This window comes from Ranitomeya variabilis, chromosome 1, assembly GCF_051348905.1.
Source record: "Ranitomeya variabilis isolate aRanVar5 chromosome 1, aRanVar5.hap1, whole genome shotgun sequence".
Classification (NCBI taxonomy): domain Eukaryota; kingdom Metazoa; phylum Chordata; class Amphibia; order Anura; family Dendrobatidae; genus Ranitomeya; species Ranitomeya variabilis.
This window is the reverse complement of record NC_135232.1, coordinates 957,767,626-957,793,995: the sequence shown is the minus strand read 5'-3', so window position 1 is coordinate 957,793,995 and position 26,370 is coordinate 957,767,626. Positions and strand designations below refer to the sequence as shown.

The following is a 26,370-nucleotide window of genomic DNA, read 5'->3' as shown; positions in this document are numbered from 1 at the left end:
TAAAAAAACTGTGTATGAGTGTAGCTTGACGAATTGATGTTGGTTTGCAGATAAAGAGTGGTCACAGCAAATATTGATTTGATTTAGATTTATCTTTTGTTCACTTTTCATTTTGTTTAATTGATAAAAATAAACTATTAACATGTTTATTATTGAAAGCATAAAACATTGTATGATTATATAATAGAATAAGTGTAATTGAGCTTTCTCTGTTTTTTTTCCATAACTTGTATGTACTTTCATGTGTCTTGTCATTATATGTAAATTATCCTATATTGATAGAATTTAGCATTTGTATTCTATACTTCAGGATTTTGATCAGTCTTGTTAGTGTGTGTACTTCGCAGGCTATGAACTTGCTGAGAGTTAGTGCACTGTGTGCAGCCGCCTGCCATGTGTACTCTAGAAGTAGTAGTATTGGTGACTCCTTTGTGCATTTAATTCCCAGTAGGAAAAAATGTCTTTGAAAAAAAAGTGCACACATTGCTTTCCTGTTGATTTAAATGGAAGAGTCACTCTTTGCGGTCTGCTGCGTGACAGCTGGTTAGACTGTGCTAATTGCCAGTTGTGATTATGGCAAGATTATCCCGTGCTGATGGCATCCTGCTTGCTGCAGATCCCAACTAGGGAAGATTTCAGAATCATGATCCAAGGCTGACTTTTGACACAGTATGGGGGAAGACCTGTGATGTTTAAAACTAAAGTGAAAGCAGAAGCAGCTAAAGTTTGTGACATATGGTGTTTAATATGGATCTTTAGAGGAGCTAAGTTATTTCACCAATTCTTGCTGTTTTCAAGTCCATTAAAATGACCGATGGGGAAAGCAATCTTTTGATATAAATAGATAAAAAGGGAAATCTCATTAAGCTAGGGCTGGAATCTGTAACATATTACAGCTTCAGTTTACATGAGCAGCCCCCTGCAGACAGCTTAATGTGACAGACCTTTAAATAATCTGCAGGCTGGTATCGCCATACAGTACACAACGTAATTCCCTTATTTCATGTTGTCTTTACCTTACATTATTAAAACAAAGGTGTCAACATCTTGCCCAGAAATATGTACAAATAGAATGGGGAATAAAATGACATTATCCATGTGCAGGTATCATCATTAGACTGGATTCACACTCAGCATTTTGCAGAGTTTTTTGCAGCATTTTTAACAGCATATTACTTATTTATGCTTTTTATATATATATCATTTTTCAGCAAATTTAGACTGAGAGCCTCAAGCTGAAAGGCCACAGGGAGCATCACTAATAGAGTTGAGCGAATATGTTCGGATTTGGTTGCCGAATCTGAATTTGCCATATTCGTTGCATATTGCTACCTTATTTGTGCCGAATTTTTGTTTGATGATCGGTTCCAGATATATTTGGTAATTTCCTCTCCCATTGAAGCCAAGGACGTTCAGCTGTGTTCAGCGAATGTTGCAAAACCAATATTTACCGACGGTTGTAATTGGAACAGAATTTTGAAAAATGTGCTCAAGTCTAATCACTAAGATACTAAACTATGCACTAAGCCGTTGTCTTCTGACATTGCCCAAAAGTCACATTTTCAGCATGAATATCCGACATCCCAAAGATGGGCTCTCTGATGCATGATTAAGGTCAAGTTTCACATCCATGTCTGGAATTGGAGCGGTGTGCAGGGGTTAAGGGAAAGCTTTATATTTTTCTAGGATGGAGATGATTTTTACTTGGCATAAAAAGGTTGACAAAGCACCACAAATGCTGTTTTACTTCTGCTGACCTGTAACTCCATCCTGATAGTAATGTATTAACTAAAGCTGTGTGCACACGTTGCATTTTTTTTCAGTGCAAATTTGTCATAAAACTTGAAGGGTTTCCTGCTACCAGCAAAGTAAATGAGAATCCTGAAGTCTCATGCACACATTACTTATTTGTGACTTGCAGATTTGGTGCAGATTCAAATCTCCAGCAATTCTTTTAAGTGTTTTTGCTGCAGATTTCACCCATAGGCCAGGGTCAAACTTGCAAGTGCAATGCGAGAAGCTCGCATGAGTACCTCACATCAATACCCGGCACTGCCGCCCTCGGCACTCGGATCGGAGCGTTCAGCTGCATAGAAATACATGCATCCGCTCGCTCCGGTCCCAAGTGCCGGCGGCAGTGCCAGGTATTTAAGCAAGGTTGTTTTTACCAAACTACAGTATGTACACCATAAACATAATTCCCAAAAAACAATGTCCGAATATAGAACAACACCATTTGGGTTACACAAACTCTAAACCTTCCACATAAAGAACTGCCCTGCTCCTAGAAGATTATGACTTTGTTGTGTTTCCTTTCAGTGGAACTATGAGAAAGCGTGTCACTATTTTTCTCAAGCTTATGAAACTGCAGTCAATCACGGGGAAATACCACTGATAGAAGAGGCACAAGTTCATTTCGGCATTGCAAAGGCGCACAGGATGATGCTGGCAGTGAGCAGACACACGGGGGCTGCAGATTATGTCAGCATGGAGTACCTGCTGGCATGGAAAAAGAACAGAAGTGACATGTTCAGTGACCCAGCAAATGTCGGTAAGACTGGTTATAAAACATAATGGCCATATTTCTTTTATCAGTGCATTTAGCTAGAATTGATTTTTTTTTTCAGTGTAGATCCCAAACAGAAAATTTATAAGCAACTGTATCAATTAGGCCGCGTTCACACTTTCAGTATTTGGTGAGTATTTCACATAAGTATTTGTAAGCCAAAACCAGGAGTGGAACAATCAGAGGAAAAATGTAAAAGAAAAACATATCACCACTTCTGCATTTATCACCCACTCCTGGTTTTGGTTTACATGTACTGATGTAAAATACTGACCAAGTACTGTGTATGTCCTGGTTGCATCTATAGCTGTAAATCTGTAAGCTTTTGGATACATTAAATTTACAGAAATTACAGTAAATTCTAAGGACATTTGCTAAGGTAGAAAGAGACTCTGAAATATACCCCTAAACCATAAAATGTACCTATTTATTTAATATTCAAAGCTTTTAAAATCGATCCTCAAAATTAAATTGCATATTACTATTTTTATAATTAGTAATAACCCTTAGAGAAAAATTAAAGCATGTAATTACCAGCTGGTTGTTTGCTTCCACAAAGATTCAAAGTTTTAATGTTATTTTACAAGATAAGAAAAACATAACTGATTCCTCCAAAACAGTGGCAAAACAGTTTTTTTTTGTGGTTATTTTATAATGCTGTAGATAAGCCCCCAGTGTAACCTGGAAGATAAGAAAAACAAGTTAGATTATACTCACCCAGGGGCGATCCCCACTGCGGTCTGGTCAGATGGGCGTCGGGAAAGGTGAGAGAGGCCCGAAGTCTGCGCACTGCAGTACTTTGCTTTGCCCTCCACAGGGCAGATAAAGTCCGCCTGTGCCGGAGCCGCGGCAGGAAGCAAAGAAGAGGACGTCATCGTATGAAGATGGGAGGCGCCGGACCCGGACCGCGACACCCATCGGACCGCACCTGGACCGCCCCTGGGTGAGTATAATCTAACTTGTTTTTCTTATCTTTCAGGTTACATCGGGGGCTTATCTACAGCATTACAGAATGCTATAAATAAGCCCCTGATGGCGGTGGCCGCAGCTTAGATACAAAAAATGAGGTGACAGATTCCCTTTAAGGTTGCTGACCGACCACAGGTTGTTAGACAGTCCAAATAAATAAAGGACTTTCAGCATCTGTAAAAAAGAAATTGATTGACCAGTGATTTTTGTCGTGCTGGAGGAGAGGAGCTTATGCAAATTTTTGCTGTTCTTGAATGTCATCATTTTGCAGTTAGTAGTAGGAACTGCTAATGTGTTCACATCAGTGTATTACGATATGTATCTCTTACAAGGTTTAGAATTCAACATGACTCTGATATGTCTAAAAATTGCTGGCTGGCTGTGAATTTTTCATAAAGAGAAAAAAGAAATAATCTAGTTACCAATCCTACCTTGGATAGGTGTGGCACTTTTCCTGGAAGAAATCAGTCAGATGTTACCTCTCCATTTCTGAAATTGCAAGACAGGAAAACAGTTATCGAGATAAATAAATGTCAAACTGGAGTCAATTTGCCTTAAATGTCCTAGTAGGGTCAATCTCTTTAAATCTTATGGTTGGGGAATAACCTTTTGATTGTTAGGCATCCAAGGACTGAGAACACAAGTAATCCTGAAAACGAATCTTTGAAACCCAGAGAATGGTGCTCGTGCTTGGCTTTTTCTCTATTCATTGTCTATGGGACTGCCGGAGAGAGCCAAGTACTGCACTCAGCTATTTACGACAGTCCCTTTCACAATAAATGTGCACCTCCTCCTCATTCAAGTTGGGGATTTACAGAGTCCTGTTCTCAGGGTTCCAGAGCCCCTTTCATAAAATCACTGGGGAACCCAGCAGTCAAACCCTCGGTACACAGCAAGATTGATTATACCCTACTGAACAACTTCTACCCCTTTAATGGTATTCAACGAAAATTTTTATAAAGAAAATCTTAGTTTTATTAGCAAACTTTGTTTTCAACATGATAACATTGTCAGCTGACACACTGACATATTGCTGTGTGGGATACAAATGACTAGTTAATTGGTACTGTACTTTCTTCTCTCTAGCAATGGCCAACTTATTGATTTATAACTTACATTTATCTTCTTGCTTAAATGATAAGAAAGGTAGGAGACGGTATGGACTTGACAAGGGATGCATTACAGTCCAGCACTATATCTTCCCAAATAAGATCATTTTTAAAATACTGCTGGCATAAATTCCATGTCTTCACCAAATTAATAAATAATGCTGCATTGACATATTAATCACATACATGGAATATACTGCACACCTTTTATTAGACAGTCCTGTTTTCTAAATTGGAAAGTAGTTTTTCATGTTGCCTATTTTTCTGAAAATAGAATTTGTAATCACCCAATCATAATCTCTGACTGGGTCTGTGAAGGTTACAGGTGCTAGTACCTTTCTTTTTAATACAGCAGATAAATGACATTTTTGTGGCAAATTTCATAGTGATAAAGAATCTAGATTTGCCAGGAATAGGCACTTAAATCAAGTACCCAAAGACAGAAAGGTTCAATAAGTTAAAGTTGGTAAAAAAAATAAAGTTGAGGACTACACTTTCCCACCTGGCAACTCTTACTGATTCCTTTGTAGTCTATGATGCTTCTTTCTTTCTTTAACCCCTTTCTTTAAAGGCTTTTTTCTGTTTTTCTGCTTTTGTCTTTTTCATTTCCAAGAGCCATAAGTTCTCGACATAGCTGCATGAGAGATTATTTTTCGAGATGAATTGCAGTTTGATTACCACCTTTTCAATTTACCTTTTTATAAATATGTACTGTAAAAAAAATATATATTATTTTGGGGATTTTATTTCTACAATATTCATTACTGTATAATTGACACATCAATTTAATTCTATGGGTTAGTAACACTACTACAGTATCGAATGCATGCAATTTTTATGTTTTACTGCTTTTAAAAAATGAACTTTTCAAAAACTAAAAATGTTGTTTGTGTCACCACATTCTGAGACACGTGCATTCTTTATTTTTTTAAAGGAGTCATGTAAGGGCTTGTTTTTTTGCAGGGCGAGCTGTAGTATGTAGCATATTGAATCAATGACATTTTGTTTGCTTTCTATTACATTTTTTCGATGGGGGCAGGGTGATCGAAACACAGAAATCCTGAATTTCATCATGTAGAATAAATAAACTTCAGGGTGGGCCATTTATATGGATACACGTAAATAAAATGGGAATAGTTGGTGATATCAACTGTTTGTGGCACATTAATATATGGGAGGGGGAAAACTTTTCGAGATGGGTGGTGACCATGGCAGCCATTTTGAAAGCGGCCATTTTGGATCCAACTTTATTTTTTTCAATGGGAAGAGTGTCATGTGACACATCAAACTCAAGTGAGAGAAACAGCTGACCGGCACCGAAGGAGCTGTCATAAATTAACTCAGCTGCGGGAGTAACTCCTGAAGGTTAGACGGACTAAGCTTCCTCTGAAGATAGGGAGGTGCTTTGCAAGTTTAAGCAGATAATCCTCATATGTTCGAAGAAACAAAAGAATGCAGCACTCACCCGAACTCTTCAATTTTATGGATGTCCTTTATTCAGCATGACAAACCATTCCAAGTGTGGCACGGCACAGGTAAGGGCATATGAGGGGAGCAGGAGCGTGCAGAGACAAGACAGATGACGGCCGTTTCGCGCACAGGCGCTTCTACGGGTCCATGTGGTCTTTTTTGCCAGAGCTATATATTAAATACAAGATGATCCCAAAAAGACAGTGCCTAAACAATCCCCTAAACAAACTTGACAGGAAGCCCTTATATAATAATCCTGCTCACTCAACATAATAAACCTCAATGGGAACCAGTAAAATAATCCAGTCATATCCACTTATTCAGCAGATCATTAAATAGTATTATAAATACCTGTGGACGTAATGGGACATGTTCCAAGGGAATTCCTGAGCAGACAGCCCAACCTGCTTTTCGCTTCTTCATCAGGAGATGATTATTTTGATAATCAGTCTCTTGATTCAGCTACATTGTAATCAAACACTTCATTATCCCATTAAAAATACAGCGACTGTGCAGTCGTTTAGCACATGAAATAATTCCCTCTATTGTCAGTATGTTGATGTTTGCCTTACTGCTTTAATATATATTATACAATCACAAGAAGCAAAAATATCTAGAAGCAGAGCCATCGTTGAACTGGTTATAGAAGAGGATGCATTTCTTCTAAGCAGTTAGGGAAAAGCTGCATACTAATGGGTTTCTCTAGCAAAACAGAATAATGAACTTTGTCCTTTAGGCCCTGTGCCTGTGTACCTACTGCTGTAAACATGACACAGAGAGCCATCCACAGAGAGCCCTTTACAATGAATTTTCATTTTATTCTGGAATTCACAGCACCCTATTACCAAGTACAGTAGGAAAAGGCTGCCGCGGCTGGGAGTGAATATTGTATTTGGCTATTCCCTGCACATGATTTTTTAGGTTTCTTTGAGGTGTTATAATCTTGAGGATTACTGAGTTTATATTTTTAAGATATAGTATATCACTTTTGGAATTGCAATATTGTATAAGCAAATAATGAATTTATTGTAGTAGGCACATATTTATTAAGTGTATAGAAAGGTTAACGTCATATTGCACGACTCGTTAAAGGGTTGATTGTGACTTGTAGGATCGCTTCCTCCAACAGGTGGCGCTATAGAGTCTTCTTTTTCTCAGAAGAGGCAATTTGCATATTTAATTTCCCAGAGGAGCATTGCACGGCAAATAAGCCTCCTTACCTTGACAAGCCAGCTGGTATGTCACTCTCCATAAGGAGAAATGTTACCCCTTAGACCCCAGTCCAGAGCCTCTCACCTAGCCAAATCAGTTGTCATGCTTTGCACTGACGAGGGCCAACAGCCCGAAACACCGTGTCTGCGAACTGAGATACTGATCTGGCTTTTATCCTAAGTCATATTGCACGACTCGTTAAAGGGTTGATTGTGACTTGTAGGATCACTACCTCCAACAGGTGGCACTATAGAGTTTAAGTCCTCTTTTTCTCAGAAGAGGCAATTTGCATAGAAAGGTCAAGAATTTAAAGATACAGTGTCCTATTCATCATTTCTCTTTTGCCCGCTTTTTTGGCATAAATACCTGTCAATTACTGACTTTTTGATTTGCAACAGATTCATCAAACAATTTGCACCTTTTTTAAAGTTGTTTAGTTTTCTGATTCCTATGTCAATGCAGCTTTTCAAAATGTTTTAGACTGACTCATCAAATGCGAATATTTAAAAATTCCTAAAATTTGGCTAAAATGTACTCCAGTACCTCTTTGATGCCTAGTCACTTCTCACAGACAATTATAGGAGTCAAGGTCAATAGCCAGGGAGGTACTTCATAAACAAAGGAGAGAGACTAAGACATAGTCAGGTAATGGTCTGAGGTCAGTATACTAGGAAGATGGCGAATCAGAGCAAAAGGGTCAATGCAAAAGCATAGTCAATAGAAAAGTCCAGGGTCCGGCAACAAAGTATCAGAAAGTCAGAATGCTGAGCACAAGGCTCAGAGGAAACAAACCACACAGAGCTGAAAGCTACAACTGGCAGCTATTTGGCCAGACAGCTCAGTTAAGTAGCCAGGTAATCACTGGAACAGGAAACACCCAAAGGGAGCTCAGCTCCTCCCAGACTCAGATTGGACAGCCGAGTTGTCAACAAAAACACAGACAGCTGAGCACGCTCGTGCACCATATTGGACAACAGAGCTGTCAATCACTGCATCCTAATACACACTGCAGGGTGGAATCATTACAGTACCTCCTCTTCTAGGGGGCCACTAGACCCTGGGTTTCCCAGGAAACTTCAAATGGAAGGCCCTGACTAATCGCTCGACCTTCAGATCTGGAGTTGTCACCTAGTATCTCTCCTCAGGTCTGTATCCCGTCCAGTGGATGAGGTGCCGGAGGGAATTTGGGACCTTATGAAAGTCCACAACTCTCTGTACTTCATACTCTGAATTGAGACTGTCATTAACAGCAAACGGAGAAGGCATAAATGAGGGTGACACCACAGAGGGGACAAATTCTTCAACAGGGATCTATGGAAGACATTAGGGATGCAGGGAGATGGAGGAAGCTTCAACCTAAAAAACACTGGATTGAACTCCACTTTGCCTTCGGTTCCTTAAGTTTAATGTTTCTGGATGGCAGCCAAACACTATCCCCAATCTTAAAAACAGGACCATCTTAAAACATCTTCTGTCGGCATTCCATTTTTGGCAAATCTGGCTAATATTCTTTTGAACCTCCCTCCATACATCCCCAAGTCTCTGAACAGCTACATACACCACAGAACATTCAGCGCTAATCCTAAAAGACTTACCAAAATGGGTGTGTAAACTATAATTACAGGAAAACAGCGAGGTTTTAGTGGACTGATCTACCCGACTGTTAAAGGTAAACTCAATGAGAGGTAAAAATGAAGCCCAGTCATCCTGCCAAGCTGCCACAAATATCTTGAAATTTGTTCTAAAGATTGATTTGTCCTCTCAGTCTGACTTTTGGTTTCAGGGTGATAAGTCAATCCCCAGTTTACCACAAAAAGTTCTCCAGAATTTAGATACACATTGCTCTTCCCTATCAGACACAATGTTAAGAGGGATCACATGTAGCCTTGCAATATGAGAAATAAAAAAACAGGAAAGTGCCTCTGTATTAGGTAATCCTGACAAAGGAACAAAATGAGCTTGTTTGCTGAATCAGTCAACTACCATCCAAATAGCAGTTTTCTCACAAGTCAAAGGCAAATCTCTGATGAAATCCGTGGACAAATGAGTTCACGGCCAATTCCCTGGCCGGCTGGTTATGACTGACTTTCACATGGGCGCAGACTTCACAAGCGGATGCAAAATCTTTAATATCATTATGCGTGTACAGCCACCAAAAAGATCTAACGATGACTTTCTGTCTATCAGTAACTCCAGGGTGACCACTTAAGATTGAATCATGAAACTCCTGTAATCTTAGACGCAATCTTAGGTACACATGCACAAGCAAATTGGACCTGGAGTAGCGGAAAGGAGCTATAGCCAGGACTTTACGGATCTCCTCTTCCAACTCCGAGATTGCCATGGAAGATGGAGGTTCTGGAGGAGAAACTGAATTGAGACTGCAAGATAATGTGTCTTAGACGCCGTTCTGTATATGATAGAGAAATTAAACCTAGAGATAACTAACAACCATCTGGTCTGTCTGGGGGTTAATCATTTAGCTGATTTATTGTAAACTAGATTCTTGTGATCAGTGACCACAATAACTTAATGAACAGCCCTCCTCCAAAAAATGCCTTCATTCCTCAAAGGCCAATTTAACAGCAAGTAACTCACAATTCCCAACATCATAATTTCTTTCCTCAGACGCCATACTTTCAATAGGTGGCGCTATAGAGTTCAAGTCCTCTTTTTCTGTGAAGAGGCAATTTGCATATTAAATCTCCCAGAGGAGCATTGCACGGCGAATAAGCTTCCTTACCTTGACAAGCCAGAGCTGGTATGTCACTCTCCACAAGGAGAAACCTTATCCCTTTCCTATAATAGTTGGTGAATCCAAGAAAATGTTGTAAAACTTTAAGGCCACGAAGTTGAACCCATTCGATTATGGCCTGCACCTTCCCATGGTCCATCTTAAACCTTTCTGCTGACAATATAAATCCCGAGAATGAAATTTCATGAACAGAAAAAAACATTACTCTAATTCCACAAAGAGTTCTCCCTCAACCTTTGTAATACTATACAGACTTGTTCCTGGTGTGAGTCCAGGCGAGAAAATTAGAATATCATCCAGTTAAATCACAACAAATCTTCCAATGCAATCAGAAAAAAATCACAACATTTTGAAAAACAGCAGGTGCTTTGGATAACCCAAATGGCATGACAAGATTTTCAAATAAACCCTCTGACTTTAAGAATGCCACTTTCCACTCATCACCCTTCTGGAATATGTATCAGACCCCTCTAAGGGTACTGTCACACAGTGGCACTTTGGTCGCTACGACGGTACGATCCGTGACGTTCCAGCGATATCCATACGATATCGCTGTGTCTGACACGCAGCAGCGATCAGGGACCCTGCTGAGAATCGTACGTCGTAGCAGATCGTTTGGAACTTTCTTTCGTCGCTGGATCTCCCGCTGTCATCGCTGGATCGTTGTGTGTGACAGCGATCCAGCGATGCGTTCGCTTGTAACCAGGGTAAACATCGGGTTACTAAGCGCAGGGCCGTGCTTAGTAACCCGATGTTTACCGTGGTTACCAGCGTAAAAGTAAAAAAAAAAAAACGTACATACTCACATTCCGGTGTCCTTCAGGTCCCTCGCAGTCTGCTTCCCGCTCTGACTGACTGCCGGCCGGAGCAGAGCACAGCGGTGACGTCACCGCTGTGATCTGCTTTCACTTTACGGCGGCACTCAGAGCGGGAAGCAGACGGCAAAGGACCTGAAGGACACCGGAATGTGAGTATGTACGATTTGGTTTTTTTTACTTTTACGCTGGTAACCAGGGTAAACATCGGGTTACTAAGCGCGGCCCTGCGCTTAGTAACCCGATGTTTACCCTGGTTACCCGGGACCTCGGCATTGTTGGTCGCTGGAGAGCGGTCTGTGTGACAGCTCTCCAGCGACCACACAACGACTTTCCAACGATCACGGCCAGGTCGTATCGCTGGTCGTGATCGTTGGAAAGTTGCAGAGTGTGACAGTACCCTAAGATCAAGGCTAGAAAATCACTTAGTCCCCAAGACACTAGTTAAATAGATCGAGAATGAGTGAAAGTGGGTATGTAGTTTTAATCTTGTTTAGTTATCAAAAATCGAGGCAAGGACAGAGGCCACCATCTTTCCCTTTCATAAAGAAAAATTCAGCAGACACTGGTGAGGAGGAAGGACGGATATCACCCTTCTGTAAATATTTGCTAACATATTCTTTCATGGCTGTTCGCTAAGGCCTAGACAAATTGTAAAGACAAGCTTTTGGTAATTTGGCTTCCTGGACAACATTAATAGCACAATCATAATGACGATGGAGAGGTTGTATCTCCCCCTGTTTTTGAGAGAACACATCTCTGAAGTCCTTCATGTACCTCGGCAGACCCTTCAGACTAGTGAAGCATATTTGTACTGACTTTAGGCATTTCTTGAAACAGTTGAGGCTCCATTTAGCTATTTCCTTTTGACCTGAATCGATACCAGGATTGTGAACAAGCAGCCATGGAAGACCCAGTACCAACCCAGCAGGTCAATTATCCAAAGCAAAACAGGAGATGGATTCCAAAGTGAAGTGCTTCCACTTGGAGCATGAAATCCACTGTTATGCTTTTGAACAAATTCCAGGCTTACAATGTTTTTGTCAATGGTGAAAATTTTAAAAATTATTTTTAAACTAATTGTCCCTAATCCTAACTTTAGAAGTAGTTGTGAATCAATAAAGCTAGCACCAGACCTTCAGTTAATGAACGCTAATGCTGATAACACCTTGTGCTTGAAGGATAGCACTGTATTCATCAATACTTTATCAGAGGAAGAAAAGGGAGTGTGGGTGACCTCCTAGGTTATCACCTAAACTCAGACATTCTAGTAGCTGTTTTCCTCCCTGAGGATGAGTTGGGCAGTTCTTGATAAAATGTCTAGTGATACCACAGTACAGACAGTCCAAGATCTTTTCTACATTTTTTTCTCCACAACACAGAGAATGGCAACTCTAACTTCCAATGGTTTCACCTCCGATAAAAGGACCTGCTCTGGAGAAGTATAATGGGCAGCCTGCTGTTCACCATCTCTCTCACAGATCCTGTTGTCCATTTCTATGGCCTGGGTCATGGCCTCCACCAGAGAACAAAGGGCATTTTGAAGAACGAAGGCATCTTTAATAGTCTCGGAAAAACCTTTGTGAAACTGGCAACTGAGAGCTGCATCATTCCACAAAACTTCAGTGAACCAATGAACTTAGTGCATTAGTCCTCACCAGTACTGCCCTCTTTGCCTCAGCCACCTGAATCCTGTCAGATTCATCATAAATCAGACCTAATGTGTAAAAATAGAAGTCCATAGAAGACCATTCTGGGTCCTGTGGGGTCAAGGAAAATGCCCAGGGCAATAGGGACATGATTATTCCCATCCACTGGAACTCATCTCCTGATGACCAGGGATACAGGGTAAAAAATAACCTACATCTCTTGCTGAACGCTCTAAACTGGTTTCTTTCTCCTGAAAATGTATCTGGAAGGGCCATTACAGGTTCAGTAGAGACAAACTTTACATTAGAGGGTACTGACATCACAGCCACTGTTGGCAGTCGGGCTAGAGGAGGTTTTCATAAAACTAATTATCTGACCCTGCAACTGGTACTATGGTGATTTCAGATTCTGGCATTCCTTAGCCAAATACTGCATCATTTGCGTCAAATTAACCACATGATAAAGGAGCGTGTTCACATGTGCATGACTGCCTCTGATAGGCGGTAAAATCATTACCATTGGTCAGAGAGCTGCAGTTCCCACTCTGTCAAATCGCTGTGATCGGAGGTAAAAAGTTTGATGGGACTACTACTCCCAACAGCCTATACCTGCTGCTAATAACTGCGAGAGCAGGTGGCGGCTGATGGGAGTATTCAGCAGTCAGAGCCTGCACGCTAAATAAATTTCTTAAAAAAAACAGTATGGGTTCCCCTGTATTTCTAATAACCAGCCAGGCAAAACTGTCAGCTGCGGCTACAACCCTCAACTGTCAGTTTTAGCAAGGTTTGTTATCAAGAATAGATAATTTTAAAATATAGTGTGGGGTTCCCCCCATTTTTAACAACCAGCCAGGCAAAAGCAGACAGCTGGGGGTTGGTATTCTCAGGCTAGTAAGGGGCCATTAAACAGACTAAAAATATCAGCCTGCAGCCACCAAGAAAATATGCATCTATTAGATGCCCCAATTCTGGCACTTTGACCTGCTCTTCCCACTTGCCCTGTAGCAGTGGCATGTGGGGTTCATATTTGTGGGACTGATGTCACCTTTGTATTGTCTGGTGACATCAAGCCCATGGCTTAGTAATGGAGAGGTGTCTATAAGACACAGCCAGAATAAAGTCTTTTATTTGAAATAAAAACAAAACACACTTTTACTTTTTTATTTAAAAATGACAAACACGGGTATACTGACGTAATACCCATTCCACTTGAGCCATGGTCTGAGGGTTGCAGCCCAAAGCTGTCAGTTTTTCCTGGCTGGTTATCAAAAATATAGGGAACCCACACTTTTTTTTATTTTAGATCCGCCTGCTCTAGCTGGTATTACCGAATGTAAACCTTCTACCTCCAGTCACAGATGAGGGCTCACGCTGTCACTTGACAGCATGGGAACCACGTCTCTCTGACCAGCAGTAATAATTCAGCCGCCCATCAGAGACAGTGCTTGCCATGCTGTCATGCACATGGAAGTGAGGCAATCACCCAAAGTTCGGGCCTCGTATTGAAGTGAACGAGGTCCGCATTGAAGTGAATTAGGCAGCTGAACCCGCCGGACCTAAACATCCAGGGGCTCGCCCATCAGTAATCAGGACTACTGCCCACGAGCGCTTTATCCAAGCATTGGGTTAGGCGTAGATGCCAATGTAGCCATCGCAAAACTAATGAGTCCAGTGACTGTCTGCAGACGTCAAGTTCAGTACTTATGATGTCACCACTGCAGCCAATTAACAAAGTCATTGACGATTATCTCAGCAGCCCCATGAATGAAACAGTGGTCAAGCATGCACACTCCATTTTTCAGGGGGATACAAATTTAGCAATTTGTGTTGGTCAAAGCAGTCGGATCACCACTGGTTCAATAAGATATCACCTATTCCTACCAGTATGCCTCTGGACTGCGTGAAGAAACCACAGTACCCAGAGAAAACTCAAAACAAACAAACTCCTTGCAGATGTCCTTGGTGGGATTTGAACCCACCCAATACGCAGTCAAAGGAGCTCTCAATATAAGAGAAATAGACCATCATTAGGCTGAAAAAAAAGAAATCCTTTAGAGAGAGCAGAAATGTTAAGAGCGGCCAAATCAACAATTTTGGTACATTTTGCAAAGTAACAGAGCGCACTGGTTAGCTTGGGAACTCAAAAAGGCCTGGATGTCCATGTAAGACAACAGTGGTGGATAATCACAGAATCCTTTCCATGGTGAAGAAAAACCCCTTCACAACATCCACCCAAGTGAAAAACACTCTACGGGAAGTAGGTATTTCAGTATCTAATTCTACCATAAAGAGAAGACTTCATGAGAGCAAATACAAAGTTCACAAGGTATAAACTATTAATCAGTCATAAATATAGAAAGGCCAGATTAGACAAAAACATCGAAAGAAGTCAGCCCAGTCCTGGAAATGCATTCTTTGGACAGATGAAAGGAATATCAACGTGTACCAGAATAATGTGAATAAGAAACTATAAAGGCTCAAAGCACCCAACATCCTCTGTAAGGGTATGTGCACACGTTCTGTTTTTTTCGCGTTTTTTTCACGTTTTTCGCGATAAAAACTCATTAAAAACGCATACATTATGCATCTTATCATTTAGAATGCATTCTGCTTGTTTTGTGCACATGGTGCATTTTTTTCTGCGAAAAAAACGCATCGTGGTAAAAAAAAAAGCAGCATGTTCATTAATTTTGCGGTTTTTTTCGCGTTTTTCCCGCTATTCTATGCATTGGGAAAAAACGCACAAAAAACGCACAAAAAAAGCGTCAAAAACACGGTAAAAACACAGTAAAATCGCGGTTAAAAAGCATGTGGATTTCTGGCAGAAATGTCCGGTTTTTGTCAGGAAAATTTCTGCCAGAAATCTTGATGTGTGCACATAGCCTAAAACATGGTAGAGGCAGTGTGATGGTATGGGCATGAATCCAATGGCATCGGGTCACTAGTGTTTATTGATGATGCAACTGAAGACAGAAACAGCCGGATGAATTCTGAAGTGTACAGGGCTATAGTTTCTGCTCAGATTCAACCAAATGCAGGGAGGTTGAGTGGATGAGGCTTCACAGTAAAGATGGACCATGATCTCAACCCCATCGAGCATGCATACACATGCTTCAGACAAAACTAAAGGAAGAAGGACCCACAAAGAAGCAACAACTGAATTCAGCTGCAGTAAAGATCTGGCAAAGAATTACAAAGAAGGAATCTCAATGTTCACGGCTTCCAGACTTCATGCAGTCATAGGCTGCAAAAAATTCTCTACAAAGTATAAAAAATGTACCGTATTTTTCGGACTATAAGACGCACTTTTTTTCCTCCAAATTTGGGAGGAAAGTGTGGGTGCGTCTTATGGTCCGGATGTAGCATGTGGGGAGGGGGGCAGCAGTGAGTGGGATCGCACTGTTATCCCACTTCAGGATGTCCCCACTGCCTGGAATCAGCTGCTGGGGAAACCACATGGCCCCGCTGATTAAGTGCAGTGAATATTTATTAGCGGCTCCCCGCCCACCGATCAGCTGAGCGGTGAGCCAGAGCAGCAAATGAGTACTGCACTTAAGCAGGGACACACAGTTTCCCCAGCACTGATTCCGGGGAGATTTGTGTGTCCTGGGGAGGAGGAGGCAGCAGGAGCCAGGAGATCGCTGCGTACCTGCCTGCCATGCCTGGATGCCGAGTGTTGTGCACAAACAGGACCTGTGATGATGTCAGAAGTGGGCGGGCTGGAGCATCACATGGCAGCTCAGAGCCCTCCCTCTTCCTGACATCATCACAGGTCCTTCAGGCTCTCCACTAGAATCTGCAGCTTCCTCATTACCTGTGCTGTGGAGAGGCAACAAGAGGGAGGGCTCTGTGTGCAGTCATGGGATGCTTTTACCTCACCACAGTGTGGCTGGCTGCCACAATTAAGAGGTTAGTCTACAAAACACAATAAAGCACTCTGCCACTCCTTTGGTGAACTATAACTCCCAGCATCTCATAGGATCTGCAGGACATGCTGGGAGTTATAGTTCTCCCATGGGATTTTAAAGCAGCACTCCAGTGCTATTTTGCAGTGCTGGAGTGGTGCTTTCAATATAAGCCCTGTGCCCCCATTCTTATACTCACCCTCCAGCGTCTTCATATAGTACTGTACAGACACCACACTGGTCCTGCAGCTTCCAACATAATAACATACTATTATATATAATAACACCTCATATAATAGTACGTTATTTATGTTATTAAATATTTTACCACATTTTTTGCTTCAAATATTTTTTTTCCCTATTTTCCACCTCTAAAACCTGGGTGCGCCTTATAGTCCGGTGCGCCTTATAGTCCGAAAAATACGGTACATTTTTTTTATTTGTCTAATTACTTTTGAGCTCCTGAAATGAGGAGACTATGTAGAAATATGGTTCCAGTTTCTAAATGTTTCACAGGATATTTTTGTTCAACCCCTTTAACTAAACCTGAAAGTCTGCACTTCAGTTGCATCTCAGTTGCTTTATTTTTAATCAAAAATAGTGTGGCATGCCGAGGCGAAATCACGAATATTCAGTCACCGTCCAACTATTTCTAGCTGTATGTATAGTATAAATACATGCATGTGATATGCTCTGTATATCAACGGATCCTTTCTAAATTGATTTGTCTACTAGTTTAATTTTTTGGAAGACATATTGTTATTAGATGTCTGTTCAGGCATAACGTTTACAAATTGCAATTTGCTTTCAGCCATATATTGCAAAAAAGAGTTGATTCTTTTTAGTTATTTTACACAAAATAGAATAACTGATGCAATATTTTGTTACAGCACCGCTTAAACTTTTTTTTAATGTTTTTCAGTTTGTCAGTAATCTAAGTTCCCTGTCCCTAGTCTTATAATTACCAGCCACTGTCTTCTTGTGTTATTGGCTTCGCTCCGATCCTCGTGACCTGCCGGATTGCTCCTGTGTTTGCGATCCAGATGTCACAACTCAATGGATGTCTATGAGAGACAGAACGAGGCCAGGACGAGACTCTCATAGACTTCCATTGAGAGCTTGTGACTGTTACCTCTGACTTCTAGTCAGTCAGAAGCTTTTATTCCAAGATGGCAGATCGGGACTGGAGCTGGAGCGGCGTTGGGAAGAGGAGAAAACTGCAACTGGTAAGTATATATTAGGTGCAGACAACTTACCCTCTAGCTGTGAAATGAAAAAAAAATGCTGGAGTGGTGCTTTAAATATTTCTCTAAACCCTACATTGTAAAATATTTATTATATTATTATCATTATTCTTCCATTATTTATCTTGTATTTTTATATTTATGTGTTTAGGCCGAAAATGACTAATGAATGCTTAAACTTTTGATTGACGTAAGCTGATGTTTCTGGCATACAGGCACCATTGAGTGGCAAGGACAGGGTTAAAAAGCTGCGTTCGAGGCACTATACAGTTGACTTGTTATGTAGGGAGAGATTGGCTAATGACTTGTAGGTACTCAGCGCTCCGGTCTCTCAGGTGGCTTCATTCGACCAGTTTCAGCAGAATGATGAAAAGATTGAGATAAAATAAACTGACAGTTGCTACTCATCGCAAGCAGCAAGCAGTACCCCAGCAGCTGAGACCCTAGGAGCCCTCTTTCTTAAACAAAGGCTTTTTGCGCTGCAGTAAGCAATGAACTCCAAAATAAAAAAAAAAAATAGAAAAAGATTGAACAGATTGGCAGCTGGTGGCCGAGGGAGGAGGGAAAGTTTGGAAACTGGGATTGTTGGCTAATGAGAAGCCATTCCCACCTACTTAATAGCAACCATTAGGCTGAATACACATTTTCCTATCTTGCTCATGACATTATATTCTGATCAATACCCACCCACTGACTGCCTCAGTGCTCACAAATGAATATATTGCCGTTCAAGAATGTGATAATTGAGTTAGGACAGACACAACCATGGCGGAGGCAGGCTGACTCCATTTCTGAAGATACCAGTACTTGAAAAGCCCAGATGCAGAATCAGGATCCTGTGCTGACAAGTGGCAGATAGGGAGCAGTTGAGAGAAAAAAGAGCGAGGCAGCAGCGTATGATTCAGCCCAGAGGAAGAAGTGTGAGCTTTATGGATTAAGACTGATAAAAGCCAAAAACGTTAAGTTTGTCAGTACCTTATGACACTTCCCCCGAGTCTGTTTATTGTTGTGCTCCTACTGAGAAAAGAAGGGAAGCGGTACGGGCTCCGAGCTGTTCTTTCTTCAAGAGCCTTAAAGGCATTTAACATCTAGGATATTTCTTATTAGTTTAAGAGGAGATTTATGATGTGTAAAGTTTTCTTTGTAAAATAAATAAATTGCCTACTCATTCTAAATATGTAGCAGAATGTTAATTGAATATTTTAGTTTCTGTAATAGACTTTTCCAATTATTTTAGGTTATTTAATGTTTCAATTATTTAAAAAAAAAGCTTTTTTGCTGGGTTCACTAAATGCTAAAACTGACCTGATATTATGATTCTCCAGGTCATTACGAGTTCATAGACACCTAACATGTCTAGCTTATTCTTTATCTAAGTGGTGAAAAAAAATTCCAAACTTCGCTAAAAAAAAAAATGCACCATTTTCCGATACCCATAGCGTCTCCATTTTTCGTGATCTGGGGTGGGGTGAGGGCTTATTTTTTGCGTGCTGAGCTGACGTTTTTAGTGATACCACATTTGTGCAGATACATTCTTTTGATCGACCGTTATTGCATTTTAATGCAATGTCACGGCGACCAAAAAACGTAATTCTGGCGTTTCAAATTTTTTTCTCTCTACGCTGTTTAGCGATCAGGTTAATGGGTTTTTTTTAATGATAGATCGGGCGATTCTGAACACGGCGATACTAAATATGTGTAGGTTTGATTTTTTTTTTTATTGTATTATTTTGGATGGGGTGAAAGGGGGTGATTTAAACTTTTATATTTTTTTTATTTTTTTCATATTTTTAAAAACATTTTTTTTTTACTTTTGCCATGCTTTAATAGCCTCCATGGGAGGCTAGAAGCTGGCACAACTAGATCGGCTCTGCTACATAGCAGTGATCATCAGATCGCTGCTATGTAGCTGAAATGCAGGCTAGCTATGAGCGCCGACCACAAGGGGGCGCTCACAGCAGGCCGGCATCAGTAACCATAGAGGTCTCAAGGACCTCTATGGTTACCATCCTGACGTATCGCCGACCCCCGATCATGTGACGGGGGTCGGCGATCCGCTCATTTCCGGCCGGGCGGCCGGAAGCAGTAGTTAAATGCCGCTGTCAGCGTTTGACAGCGGCATTTAACAGGTTAATAGCGGCAGGTGGATCGCGATTCCACCTGCTGCTATTGCGCGCCCATGTCAGCTGTACAGAACAGCTGACATGTCGCGACTTTGATATGGGCTCAGAGCCGGAGCCCACATCGAAGGGGGAGACACGACATGCGCAGTAATAGTACAGCGGAGGTCAGGAAGGGGTTAAGTACATTTCTTGGCCTCATATCAGAGGAGTAGTCGGACCTGTGCTGACGAGAGCATCAGTTCGGGCAATGATTATTTCTTCGTATTAAAACACTCATTGTTAAGCATCATCACACAGCCTAATAAGTGACACATCCCTGAAATCAGTGTCTCAGTACCTACCTCATGCTGCCTTCAGATTACATAGCAAAAACCTGGCTGACATGTTCTCTTTTAAAATGCCAATATTTGGGGGGTTTTGGGTTTTAGGGATGGAGACTTTTTATTTTTGCATCATTGGTTTCAGGCAATTTTTGGAGGTAATTTATATCGACAACGTTTTGGGTTGCACATAATGCATTAAAAGATTTGAAGGGGTGAAAATATAAAATAAATAGCAATTCTATTATTGTTTTTTGTGGGTTTAATGCGGATAATTATACTTGTTACTTTACTGGCAGTTCTTTTTTGTCGTTTTTTGATCACAACGGATTTTGCACCAGGAAAAGGGTTTTTGTATTATTTTGTTTTGTATACATTTTTTGTAACATACCATGACTGAACTGGACATAAGAGGGCAAGTTGCATTAACTCCTTGTCGGCACCACTTGGCAGTTTACTTTTGGCAGATGTCAGTGATTATAAAAGTACCACAGTTTCAGCAAATAAATCTTATTCTTTGTAGAATGCAGCGGTATACATTCCAGTGTATTTTCTATATTGATTCCTTGTGGTTGCCAAGATCTCATCTAGTTGTTATTCAGTAGGAAACTTCATTGTTGTCTTCCAGTGGATACAAATCTGTCCAGGGTCAAGTGCACGGCTCTTAACAAGACAGAGCGCTGATAACTACTGTTATGAGCTGTAAAACTGTGCGTCCATCATGTAACAAATAAAGGCTTTTATCCCACACAAGTAAACGGTGAAACGTTCCTATACAGTGACTGCAAACAGAGATCTTATTTGTATGTTACTTTTATATCTTATCATATTTCTAGCAGCTGATATAGTGTTTCTTTATAAAAATCAATGTGATTTAAATGGCCCATCTGCATTTTTTGGAGCTCCCATGTAAATGAAGGCAGGACGTGCTGTATAACAGTGACGTTACAGAACTGAACCTAAAACACTTTGTAAAACATATAGACAAAATGGGGCTCCTAACAATAGTGCAAGGCAACGAAGACCATCAAACCATGATCAGTAAAAAAAACAATGCTTAAAGCTTTTTTCTATGAAAGATATGTGAAAATATAGTCCCATTTTTGCACTGTCAAAACAAAATCCAAAGCTATATGCTGAAAGGATGTCTGGCTGTCAAGAAGCTTTTATTGAGAAAAGAATATTTGCAGTAGAACACAGAAACTAGGACACATGAGAAGTGAAATAAGGTTGTGTGGACGGATCTTTACAAGTAGCAGAGGGCAACATGTATGGCATGGAATCAATGAAAAACTTTGTGAACCCTATCTACAACCCAACCATCAGGCAAGCATGGTGTGGAGGATCTGTTTACCGATGTATAATAAAATCTGAAATTTATTACTTGTTTATAATGAATACTAATAACTACAGTTTTCATTACCTTATGTGATACCAATATTTCATTGGAGAAAAGAATGGTTCTAAAGGAAGATAATGACCTCCAGTTGTACTGCAGTGAGATCCCACTGCTTCTAAGGACATTGAACTCAGCATCTCAAAGCAACATGATGTTGCAAAGTTCCACTTTGAAAATATACTGGTACTGTCTGCCCTCCCACAGCTGGTAGAGCTCAGCAAACTGTGTACCAGCTGGGGGGTCACTCAATATTTGGGATGTCACAAGCTATGGAGTGCCCTGCTGGTCAAAGTTCATCCAGCACATTTCGGAGTAGGACGTTTTCTCCTCAACTCATACCTATTCTGGACATCGTGACCTCTGCAGCTAAGTCCAAACTTCCTTCTGAGGGTAAATACATTGAAGACCAAGGGCTATTTTAGATTTTGCACCTAATCCTAGTTCTCAGTGGACTCTAGCATCCACTAATCATGTAAACACCACAATATATCAGCTAACGTAATTTTTTTTTATTCAAAGTGTGACTAACTGCATTAAAAATATCTTTAAATATTTTATTTTTAACACTGGTACAAGTCAAAATATGTTGATACTGCATGGTTACAGCAACTCACTTGTCAGCTATGGTATGTAATTTGGGATAGTCACCAAATTCTAATAAGAGAATGAGCTAGGTAATAACTAAATAGATTAAGATAATGACAGTAAATAGACAAATAGGGCTCTTGATCCTTTTCCCATGTCACTTTCTGGCATGTGAGCAGTGATTTTATTGATAGCAAATCATACCATAGCAGATACTGTTCTACATAATATGATGCATCTGTAAGGAGATGAACATACTGCCCACATTTCCCCTTGAAGACACGAGTACTATTATGGTGTATAATGTGTATCGTGACAAGTGTTGTTAGTGATAGTGTTGTGCTCTTCCCAGCAACAGGTAGTTAACAGGGGTAGACCTTTGGTCTGAGTACTAAGCAGAGTCACATGACGTGAGTGTCCCCCGACATGAGTTGAGACCAAGGCAGTGGATAGTGTGATCTTGAGCAGAGAAAGAGAGAGTTGTGACAAAAAGACAGAGTGATGTACTTGAGACGAGTCCTAGGAAAGGATGCTTACCAGTATGGCACTAAGTTTATAACTCAGAGAGGTAACGGGCCAGGACGGAACAAACATGAGATGCAGAAAGTGCCCCGGGCATGAGTTCCAAGGTGCCAGCAAGCTGAGAAGCTAAGAACTGACTATATTGGCAAACTAGCTCTCTTAAGAGGGAAGAGGACCCAGAAACATGGGTGCAGAATAGGACCTCTCACTACCTGGACTATAGTAGTGTGCTGGGTGGTGGTGAAGACAAAGAAACTTGTGGCATGAACAAGTAAACTTGATGAGGTAGAGGGACTGTGTGTGAAGATGCTCCGTATTGTGAAAGAAACATTTGTGAAGTTATGTGGGCATGACTTATGATAAAAGCCAAACCAGAATCTCAATTTGTAGACACTGTGTTTCAGGGTACTCGTTAGAGGCTCGTTAAAGGGTCAACACTGACTGTTAGGATTGCTACTTCCAATAAGTGGCACTAGAGCTCTAGTCCTCTTCCTCTCTGAAGAGACAATTTGCATATTTCCCAGAGGAGCACTGCAGCTTTAAGTCTCCTCATCTCAACATGCTTAACATATCACTCTCCGCAAGGAGAAATGATACTTCTTGGATCCCGGTCAGACTCTTATCACTCAGCCAAACCAGATCTCCACTTTGCACTGACGAGGAGCAGTACCCCGAAACACAGTGTCTGCAAATTGAGATTCCGGTTTGGCTTTTATCCTAAGTCATGTGATAAGGCTCGTTAAAGGGTCGACATTGACTGTTAGGATTGCTACTTCCAATAGGTGGCACTAGAGTTCTAGTCCTCTTCCTCTCTGAAGAGACAATTTGCATAAGCACAGGCTTACATTTATCTAAAGAAACAAAATCTGAGACACTCCTTGTATAGACTAAAGTGTGGATACGCTGTTCCAAAGTTTATGTAATTATGCAAGAAATTCGGAGAACATGTTCTGGAGTTTGGGAAACACTGATCTATATGGTTTTTTTTCTTAAATAATCCAGGTTGATTCTGTTGCACCTTTGGATGCTGGATTAAAGGAATTTTACTTTAGATTATGCTTAAAAATAAAGTGTATTCATTCTCTCTGATAGGCTGTGATAAGCTTCCGAATAAATGTTTCACTTAAGTAAAGCTGAACTTGTTTCCGAATATTGGTGGTAGTTAGCTCTAGGCGAACACAGTTACTTTGCTTCCCTAAGGGCATTTGATCATTGGTGTACTTAACTCTAGCCATTCTTAAAATCTGGCCTGAAGTCAGAAGAGTTCCAGTAAGATTTCAGTAATGCAATATCATCATTGCTAAAGAACACTGTGCTATCCAGTTTCGGCAAGCCTTAATACCTGATTAAAATTGCATTTTTTCAATATTATTCCATCAGTGCCCCATATTCACAGCACTAGATTCTACGGCTGGGGGCTTTAATCAAGTGCAGATCTATAAGTGATTAGGTTGACCAGGACGTGCGATTTTTTAAGTTTTGTACGTGTATCTGATTTAATAGACTGTGAAGTTCATTCTACTATATCTGAATTAAAATGTTTGAAAAATACGTGCTGCATCGCTGGCAGCCTGCTGGGATGGAGATCTGCCACTCTAGGTCTTGTTTTAAGTAGAGCCGTGCGAGAAAAACTACAGATAGAGAGACAGTGATTGACTCGACTTTTACCAACATTTACTACGAGTACAGCATATATACATACTGTATATACTTATCCCTTTAATACATTAGTCTAGCCCTGGTTCAAAATGTACAAAAATTCCAGCATTTCAATAAAGAACTATTCTAATGGTCTATAATTTTCAGGATCGAAACAGTGATAGTACAAAAATCTTATATGAAAGAAGGAAATTATCATTTTTAAAATTTTTGGTTACATCTAAAGCTATTTCCAGAATTCTGGATTTTTTCTGCAAGAAAACAGCAAATTGCAAGAGATGAGTTAATCTTTAAATATTTACTAAGCTGCAGATAAACAATGTAATCTGTTTCCAAGGGCAGAGGGTCCGAAAATATAGATAATTATGGCAAAACAAACATACATGCAACAAACTATTTAGAATTTTTACAACAAAATTTACAAAAACCTTTTTGGAAGGAAAGAAGATTTCGATTTCCTGAGCAAATATCAAGGCATGTTGCAAAGCTGTAAACCTTAGGCTGTGTGCACACGTTCAGGATTTTTCGCATTTTTTTGCGTTTTTTTCGCTATAAAAACTAGATCAAACTGTGAAAAAAATGCATACATTAAGCATCATATTATTAGAATGCAATCCGCAATTTTTGTGCACATGTTGTGTTTTTTTTCCATGGCGGAATCGCATTCCGGAAAAAAATGCAGCATGTTCATTCTTTGTGCGGAATCGCTGGGATTCCGCACACATAGGAATGCGCCGATCCGCTTACTTTCCGAATGTGGCTATGCCCACCATGCGGGAAGTAAGCGGACCATGTGCGGTTGGTACCCAGGGTGGAGGAGAGGAGACTCCCCTCCAGGCCCTGGGAGCCATATACCTGTAAAAAAAAGGAATTAAAATAAAAAATCGTGATATTCTCACCTTCCAGCGTCCCCAGCAGCCTTCCCGCTCCTCGCGATGCTTCCATTCCCAGGGATGCTTTGCGGCAGTGACCTGTGATGATGTAGCGGTCATCTGGGGTCATTGCCTCGAGGCATAACTGGGAACGCAAGCTGTCGGGAGCATCGCGAGGAGCGGGAAGGCTGCAGGGGACGCCGGAAGGTGAGAATATCACAATTTTTTATTTTTTTAAATTATTTTTAACATTCTATCTTTTTACTATTGATGCTGCATAGGCAGCATCAATAATAAAAAGTTGGTTACACTTGTCAAACACTATGTTTGACAAGTGTGACCAACCTGTCAATCAGTTTTCCAAGCGATGCTACAGATCGCTTGTAAAACGCTAGTGTTTAGCAGGAAAACGCATGCCAATTCTGCATGCATTTTACCCGTGGCACAGTTGCGGAATTGCCGCCGAAATTTCGGCGGCAATTCCGGACGTGTGCACATAGCCTTAATGTTGACACTTTATTGAACATTAAAAATGTATAATAACCCAAGAATAATTTTTTTTTTTAAGTTTCTTGCTACAACTGTGGTGTCAGGTGAACTTACAGCAGCATGTCCTTGTGTCTGCCTCCTCCCTCTCCTCTGTCCATAGACTTTTATAAGCAGCAACTATCATCCCATATGTTACTGATATGATAATCTGTATTCTCCTGCCATTGCTCAACTAAAATTACTAGCATTACATATTGAAAAAATATTGCCACGTGTTTGGGATGTAAGTGGGTTATGTAATCTTATTAGATAACATCTATAGGATGTCTTTTTATTTTTACCTTCTACTAGCCTAACTTAACTGTAGTTGAGAAATTATTTTAGAGAAAAGTTTAGTTTTATGGTCTGTAAATTAAATCATATTGCTGGTAGGCACTGTTGATTAAATGATTAAATAAAAGCAGTGATTGTATGTATATAAAACATTATTTAATATTTATAGTAGTCAAATACAATCAGTGCTGAGGTAGGAGGGTATTATAGATGCTTTAGGGCTCATGCACAAGATTTGTGTTATGAATCTGTATTGCAAATCCTATATCCTGCTAAGGGCCTTTACTTTGCCAATGAGTGCCTTTAATTTAATTTACTTAGAGAAACACAGTGACTAAAAAAAACAGCATGCTACATCAAATGCCACTATGGAC

General features: G+C 40.5%; 1 protein-coding gene across 5 annotated transcripts in view; it reads left to right on the top strand.

Annotated features, from left to right (window-relative positions):
* Positions 1-26,370, top strand: part of TTC29 (tetratricopeptide repeat domain 29) — a 349,015-nt gene that overhangs the window by 219,250 nt on the left and 103,395 nt on the right. For all 5 annotated transcript variants that reach the window (XM_077279296.1, XM_077279292.1, XM_077279295.1 and 2 more), the window contains exon 10: positions 2,320-2,551. In XM_077279296.1, the coding sequence (XP_077135411.1) occupies positions 2,320-2,551 (232 nt within the window). The remainder of the gene's footprint in view (positions 1-2,319; positions 2,552-26,370) is intronic.